Source organism: Sciurus vulgaris (genome assembly GCF_902686455.1).
Source record: "Sciurus vulgaris genome assembly, chromosome: 17".
Lineage (NCBI taxonomy): Eukaryota > Metazoa > Chordata > Mammalia > Rodentia > Sciuridae > Sciurus > Sciurus vulgaris.
In genome coordinates, this window is record NC_136478.1 from 5,220,370 (window position 1) to 5,227,974 (window position 7,605).

The following is a 7,605-nucleotide window of genomic DNA, read 5'->3' on the forward strand; positions in this document are numbered from 1 at the left end:
GCCACCAGGCATCCTACCCTGCACCCTTGGCAGGACTGTCCACACCCACCTCCTCCTCCTGTGAGTCATTTCCACAGTCACTGCATTCCTGGGACACTAGCCCACTTCCCAAGTCAAACCCCAACACTGATCTGACATGGTCTCCCCTTAGAGGGCTGCACTGGATCTCCTCAAACCAGCCAGTCCCTGCCTGGGCCCCTGGCTTCCTTCCCTTCCTCCTCACCCCTTCTCACCTCTGGCACCCAGGAGTCCTAGACACAAGCTCCACACCCATTCCTCACACCCTGAGGCGAACCTTTTCACTGCTTCCTCTCGGTATGGCCTGCCCTGTCTTACCCACCCACTTGTAGGCTGCCAGCTCACTGAGTCCCAGAGGCAGCCGAGGGGGCCTTGGGGATTGGGTCAGGGTGCTCTCAGAAAGCAGAGCCCCTGAGTAGGGCTGGGCGTGACCCTCAGACACCTGCCCCTCAGGCCTGGCCCCAGCACTGTTTTCTTGCACATAAAACTTCAGAGATGGTGGAGATGCCGCGGCGACTGCGGAGGGCCCACTCTCCCTGCCCCTCTCCTGCGCCTGAGCCCTTCGCTGGCGCCGCAGCGCGGGGAGGGTTAACAGGCAGCTGCAGCCCGGTGGGCAAGGCTTGAACTTTTCTCCGCGCTGCGCCCGCCCGCCCGCCCCGGGAAGGCAACAGAGGCGGCAGCCTGGGCTCGGGCCGGAGCTCCAGCTGGCTGGACAATGGGGGCGCGGGGGGCTGGGGCCTGCGCCCTGGCGGGGAAGGCGCTCAGGCCCTTCTGGGCCCGGGTCTGAGACAGAAAGGACCCCGATGCGGGCGCGGCCAGCGCCGGCGCCTTTGAGCGACAGCAGCAGCCGGCTGGAGGCGCCGTGCTGCTCGCCGCTGGCTGGGCAAGGGGGACCGGCGCCCCGGGAAGTCAGCGATGCCAGCTCGGCCTCTCTAGCCCGGCAGCCGGCGATCAGGACCCAGGCGGCGCCTTGGCGGCTCGGCGCTGGGCAGGGGAAAGCACGCCTCGCCGGAGTCGCTTCCGACTGTCTTTCTCCAGCGCACGAGCCTCCTCCTCCGGAGGCGAACCAAAGTTACCCCAGTTGCTGTAGGCGAGAATGTCGCCCGGCTTGCGAAAAACGGGACCCGGGCGCGCTCTCGTTCTCTCCCGAAACGTAGGCACACACACACAGGCAGGGCGGAGTGGGAAGCCAGGGCCCCCGGATCCGTGGGGCTGGGCATGACCTCCCTTCCGCGCCCGGGTCTGTCTCACTGCCGCGCCCGCAGCCTCAGACCTTCCAACCGCCCCCTCGCCTTAACCGCGCTGGGCGAGCAGAACGCGGAGACCCGGTGCGGAGCGCGCCGGCGGCGCCTCTTCCCTACCTGGGACAGCAGAACGCACAGGACGAGCGGAGTTCTCGGCTGCATTTTGCCCGACTAGAAGCGGCCGGCGGCGTTTTCATTCATGCACGCGGCTGCACTGAGCATATTTTCCGTGGGAGCCAGGCTTTGAGGAGAGGCTGAGCCTCGCCAGCCAGCCAACTTCCCAAATAGATCAGCGGCAGCATCACGAAAGCATTGGGTAGAGGCTGATGACCAGGACCAATGGCTTTACAAGACGGGTTCCTTCATAAAGCTCCCTCGCTTTGCATGGCAGATACGGGGCGAGCACCTCGCCAAGAGCGAGCCCCTCGGAGGAGGCAGCTCGGTTGCTTTTTTTGGACTGTGGGGGCCCAGCCTCACAAATCACGCTGGGCAATACCCGCCGATTCCACTTTTCCAGAGAATGGAATTGCACCGGGGACCGGTGGCCACTTCCAGCCGGTGCAAAAAGATTCTCTTTATTAAAATGTTAATAAGATCCACTTTATTTCCAATAAATCAAATAAAATGACCCCAGCAGTTCCAGCCCTTTCTACACCAGGAAAGCCTTGGCAGTGGATTTCTTTTTTTTTTTTTTTTTTTTTTTTTTTTTTCTTTTTTTTTTTCTCTCTCCCCCACCCCAAATGTGGCCCAAGCTATGATGGTGTTTGGTGTTTCCCTGCCATCTCACAAATCACAAAGAGGACAGATCAATTCTAGCTTGCAGGAAAAATCCATCAAGGGGCAATAGATTTTATTAACTACTCAGGTGAGAGTCTGACTGGCCGCCTACTCCACAAATGTGCATCTGGCACCAAAGCTGGAGCCATGATTTGAGGACATTTTTTCTCCCTGTATGGATTGAACTTTCACCTTTCAGAAGCTTTGAGCTCCCCTCACCCCTGTACCCCCACCCCACTCAAAACATCAGAAGCCACTGCTTAAGGAATTTTGCCAGTGCTGTAGCAATTAGGGTAAGAGGGACATCTAGGTCTGCCTTCCCCAGTAGGAATCTAAGAATAAGCAACAAATACTACATCATCTTCAGGCAGTCTCCTTCTAAAGTTTTAAGGTATTGCATAAAAGAGGATATTTGTGCCATCAAAATGGAAAATCCAGACCAGAGGAAAAGTTCAGAAACCTGGATTGCTAACTCCAAACTCTAATGGATTGACTCTGATTTGGATGTGAGCTTCCTGGTAGCCAAAGCAATATAAGAAACAGGTAGATTACATAGGTCTTGCTATAGAAACATGTAAATAATGTCATCCAACACAATTTCCCCTGGCATTAAATACTGGAATAAATGTATTATGTGACATCTATTATAGCAGTACACTGAGCAATGGACCATGCTGAGATCCAGTGGATTTGGGCTATACTCCAACATCTGGCACAGGGCCTGGAACACGGAGACAGAGATTAGTGTGTGTTAAAGGGATGGATGGCTAGACTTAATCAAGAAGTAGCAGAAGGTGAGGAGGGCTGAAGAGTCTGGAGCCACACTGCCTAGGCTCAGTCCCCAGCTCCGCCACTTGCTAGTAAGTCACCCAAACTCCCTGTGCCTCCATCTGTCCACTGGTAAAAGTGATACACAAGTTGTACTGAACTCAGAAGGTTATGATGAGGATTTGGTGGCATGATAGCCACTCAGTAAACATAAACTGATACACTTTCCAAAATTCCTTCACTGTCTGTTAGTTGGTCACAAGGTCACTTCATAAGTCCCAAGGTCACTGATAAAAATGCAGTGCCACCTGATGCGAGCCGACCCAGCAGCCAATGGGCAGTGGGATGGCAAACCCACCCTGGAAGGGCAGTGGGAGGCAGATGTTGCTGCTCCAGCTGGCCTTCCTGACCTGACGAGGACCTTCTGCCCTTGAGTGTCCACAAAATGCAGTCTCTGGCAGACCATGTGACACGTGACATTGCTCTGGAGCCCATGAGTGTGGAGACCCGTAGCCCCACTGCCCACTGACAAGAGTGAAGCAAGGACAGCTCCAGATCCAGCTATCTGAAGTACCCCACCCCGATGAGAGGAAGGGAGCCTTCCTGTCAGTCAGGGACCAGCTGGACTAGACCGTGGATTGGCAGAAGGGAGAGCAGAGCATGGCCCCAGAGGAGACAGGTCACAGAGGCTAGCCAGATTTCCACGCGCAACAGCTCAGTCAAAGGAAGCATGTCTCCGGGTAGGGAGTGTCCAAGGCTGTGTTCAAAGGACAAGGAGTGTCATGGATTTGCCGCTCTGCCAGCCTTTCTGAGGTCTCCCATTTCATGTCCTTTATTCCTACTTACCAAATGTTTCCAGTCTCCCTGCCCCACTTCTGGCCAAATGTCAGGGACTTACTTGCTGGTCCCCTGGTGGCTGGAGGGGCATGTGACCAGATCCAGCCAAAGTGCTGGGAGTGAAAGTGACCAGTGTCACTTCAAGGCTGGAGCCTTTAACAGCCAGTGACCCAGGTTGGCTTCCCTGCCACAGGTGCCAGGTGGAGACTTGTGCTGGTGGCTTACTGGGGAGGATTCTTAGGAGCCAGACTGGCAGGCTGGCTCAGCCGCCCTTGTCCTTTGCCCCATGGGCCAGCTGTTGGATATTCCCCAAGGATGGGGGCGATCTTGGGTAAGGCCGCTTCATTTGGCCCAGGGCAATTCTCAGATGTGACCACAAATCCATCAGCTAGGTATAAAACTGGGACATCAGAACTGCAACAGGTAACCAGAGTTGTGATTCCCAAGCCACAGAAGGCCTGTGGGTCTGCTGGTGTCATTAAGGTAGATGGAGGTTTGCCTGCTGACATCCTGCTGGCACTGGCCCCTGCCAGGACCTGCCCAGGCATTCTCCAAGGTCCTGGGCGGTTCCACCAGCAGGGAGAGAGGCTCCAGTCAAGCTGGGGCACACCTGCTCCCAGGTGGGTGTGCCCAAAGGCCAGGCCCCATCCCTTCCTGGCCTCAGGCCCCAAAAAGCAGCTTTTCAGAACTGGGAGTGTCAACACTCCAGGTCTATTCAGGCGTCCAGGCTCACCTCCGTAAACCTAAGGTGGAAAGAGCTTCCTTAGTAAGATGAGACCCCGAGGGGTCCTCCCCACCGGCTTACATTGCGCAGGTTGCTTTTATGGAAGCAATAACATGGTAATGCTCAAGTGCTGTAAGAATCGATGCCCCCCATACGTGCATTTTGCCAAAGGACATGAGGTCAGATGTTGATCAACAAAGATGGAGAAAGATCATTTCATTCCAATGATGAAATGTTCCTGCCGAGGAACCCCACTTTTGCCTGCCTGTTTTGCCTTGTTTCCCTCAACTCCTAATGGGGGTCCCTCGGCTGATGGACTGAGCAACAGTGGCAAACCCCTCTCCCGCTGCCCACGCTTCGCCTCCTGCCACCTAGTTCCAGCTGCTGCCAGAGCTGGGGGCTCCCCCGCAGGCTGCGCCTTTTGATTCACTCGAGGTTTACCCCCCTTTCCAGGCGTGTCCGCCTGGCTTTGGAGTTGACGGATGACCCAGCGCCAGCCACTGCCTCCTGTGGGCGCCAGGGGCTGGGACTGTTTCTTATCACTGGCGGATGTGGATGAGGACATTCCAAGAGTGTGTGTGTGTGTGTGTGTGTGTGTGTGTGTGTGTGTACGCGCGCGCGTGTGCGCGCATGTGTGTGTGCAAGCACATGTTTGTGTGCACGGGCTGGGGTCACGTGGCATAGAGATAAGTCCTTCAAATCCCGACACCCTCTTATGAGTGCTGCTGTATAGAAGAGAAGCAAAGCAGATGAGAGCCGGTGAGTGAGAACGGCTGCCAGAGGCCTGTGGGACAGGGACGTGCTCAGACAGCACGAGGAGTCCAGGCCATGCAGTGAAGGCCTTGCCTTCATGCTCACGGCCAAACCATGCGTCCCTGCCCACCCTCAGCCGGGCCCCTGCCTCAAGCTTCTCCGCGCCCTCTGTTTCCTGACCTCACACTGTATGTGTATCTTGTCTTATTGCCTCGATTTTTCATTCGAAGTTTGTCTACACCCTTCGGTCCTTGGCCTTGGCCCTGCTGTGGGTCTGAGGCACTGGAGATACTATGAGCTCAAATTTCAAGAGACCCCGTGTGCTTCAGCTCGCTCTCACTCGGACCTGCACTACTTCTTGTAGAGGGCCTTGCGGGCAAGTTCACAGGTCCCTGGAAGACAGACAGGCTCCCCCAGGGACTCGAGCGAGCCCAGCAGAAGGCCACCCCTATCCCCTGCTCCCCAGGTATGTGAGCTAAAAATAGTTGTCTGTGCTTTAAAGGAGCTTGTTATGCAGCGACGGCTGACGGGCGTCACGCTGGTTGACTGGTTGGCTGCCTCTTGGTCTGAAGGTGAGCCCCGCTTTTGCTGCCATGTGCTCAGCTTCTGGAACAGGGCCTGCAGCCTGGACGTGCCCACCTGGCCTGAGAGGGTGAGTGCATGGCTTCCATGCTGACAAGGGGCAATGCCCTGGTGACCAGCCTCTTCAGCTCCGGCAACCAGGGACTGGTCAGAGTGGCCTCAGCGCTGGACTGAATGCAGCCACATGGCTTCATGAGGCCATCACGAGCACTAGGCACTTAGGGATTTTCTGTGGAGGACCCTTGGGGTGTGACTCCTTTCTGACCTTCCCCAGGGGCGGGACAGGCTGCTGACCTATAGGACAGAACAGAAAGCCCTGCTCTGTCTCCTTAGGGCCTGCCGTGTAGTGAACTCCATGAACAGCCAGACCCCCACGGAAGCAATGGACCCGACTGGGGTGGGCTGCAGGCCCCTCTGCGCAGCGGGGACTTCAGGGCTTCAACCTCCTCAGCAGCGAAATCGGGCATCCGGAGCCAATTTCATCCTGTGAACTAGACGCAGTTAAAACCCCCCTCTAGGTGTCTCCCTTACCCAAAATTAGTGTCTGGGGTTATTTGCACAAGGAGAATCTTCTCAGTGTAGGTTCAGCAGAGCTCGGCTGTTTGCCGGGGGCCCCCAGAGCTACAGCAGCAGCACCACCTGGGAACAGGTCAGAAGGGCAAATTCTCTGCGTGCCCAGACCAAGTGGTTCAGGAACTCTGGCAGGGGTGACATTCTGAGTTGTGCGAGTCCCCAGAAAGCACACCTTGGGGTCACTACTCCAGCGACTCCTCCTCCGGTCAGTCACTCAGCTGTTCACTTAGAAGTATTCCTATCCCTGGTGTGGAGCAGCCACTGAGCCAAGCACAGGAGAGAAGGGAGGCACGTGTGCATGCCTAAGAAAACTCGATGAGAGAAGCCCGCAACCCTGTCACGAGCTGCCTGGGGGTGGGGGTGCCGAGAGAGACTCAGGGTAGCCAAGTCGTGGGACTGGGTTGCGTTGAAGAAGAGGCAGGGGTCCCCATGGCTGCTTTCTGTTACGTGTCAAAAACTCTCCTGGGTCTCTACTTGACAGAAGCTGTACTTTCTGTATCCAATGATGAGAAACGAAATAGTAACAAAAGAGTGCTCACATCCAACACTGCCTTTTATCTAAATTTGAAGCTTATTCTTCACAATCTCATCTTGGTAAAGTTGCAAGATGGCAGTTGTGTGCGTGACATCATTTATGCATTTGGTAGGCAATGCCCAGGGCGCTTTTAGATAAGACCTCTTACAATGATACCACGGCCCCGTGCCCCAACCTCCCGCCTGTCCACGGTCTTGAAATGGGAGCCACCCTGCTAGAACAAAGGGAAAATGGGGACGGAGGAGCATTTGGGAAGGTAACAGGTGACCAGCGGGGGATGGCAGCTGACAAGGCTGGGCTGATGGGGGTCCAGATGGGCAAGGAATCATTCAACTGCTCAACCAGAGGGCCTCAGTGCCTCCTTTACGGTTTAGGATGATCACTCTGGTCATATTGGAGGATGGATTCAGCTGAGGGCCAGACTGAGGAAGACAGGCTTTCTGGAAGACTTGGACCATTTACAAGATAGCGAGAGCAAGAACTCCATTTTGCAGATTTCTAACCAGTACGCAGGATAGAATTATGGCCTGGCCATCTCCCTGCTGCCCAGCACGGCACCTGGCATACAAGGCAAGCTACTTCAAGAGTAGATGAACAAGAACATACATGGTATTTAGCTTTGAGTGCGAATTTTTCACCCTTCTCTGCATCCAACCCTTCCTTGCCAAAGCTGGCATGAATTTCCTCACCTTTGACATTAGGCTTGTCCCTGTGGCCTGGGCCAGAGAACAGAAGGAGGCGGAGGCCACATTGCACAGTGAAGAGGTCTCAGGAGTGACTGTTCCCTTACACCT

General features: G+C 55.6%; 1 protein-coding gene across 1 annotated transcript in view; it reads right to left on the reverse strand.

Annotated features, from left to right (window-relative positions):
• The window catches only part of CDH13 (cadherin 13), a 906,077-nt gene extending 904,528 nt beyond the window's left edge, over window positions 1–1,549 (reverse strand). Inside the window, exon 1 of the mRNA XM_079116937.1 lies at window positions 1,380–1,549. Within this exon, the coding sequence (XP_078973063.1) occupies window positions 1,380–1,424 (45 nt within the window). The 5' untranslated portion in view covers window positions 1,425–1,549. The remainder of the gene's footprint in view (window positions 1–1,379) is intronic.
• Window positions 1,550–7,605: the final 6,056 nt, after the last annotated feature.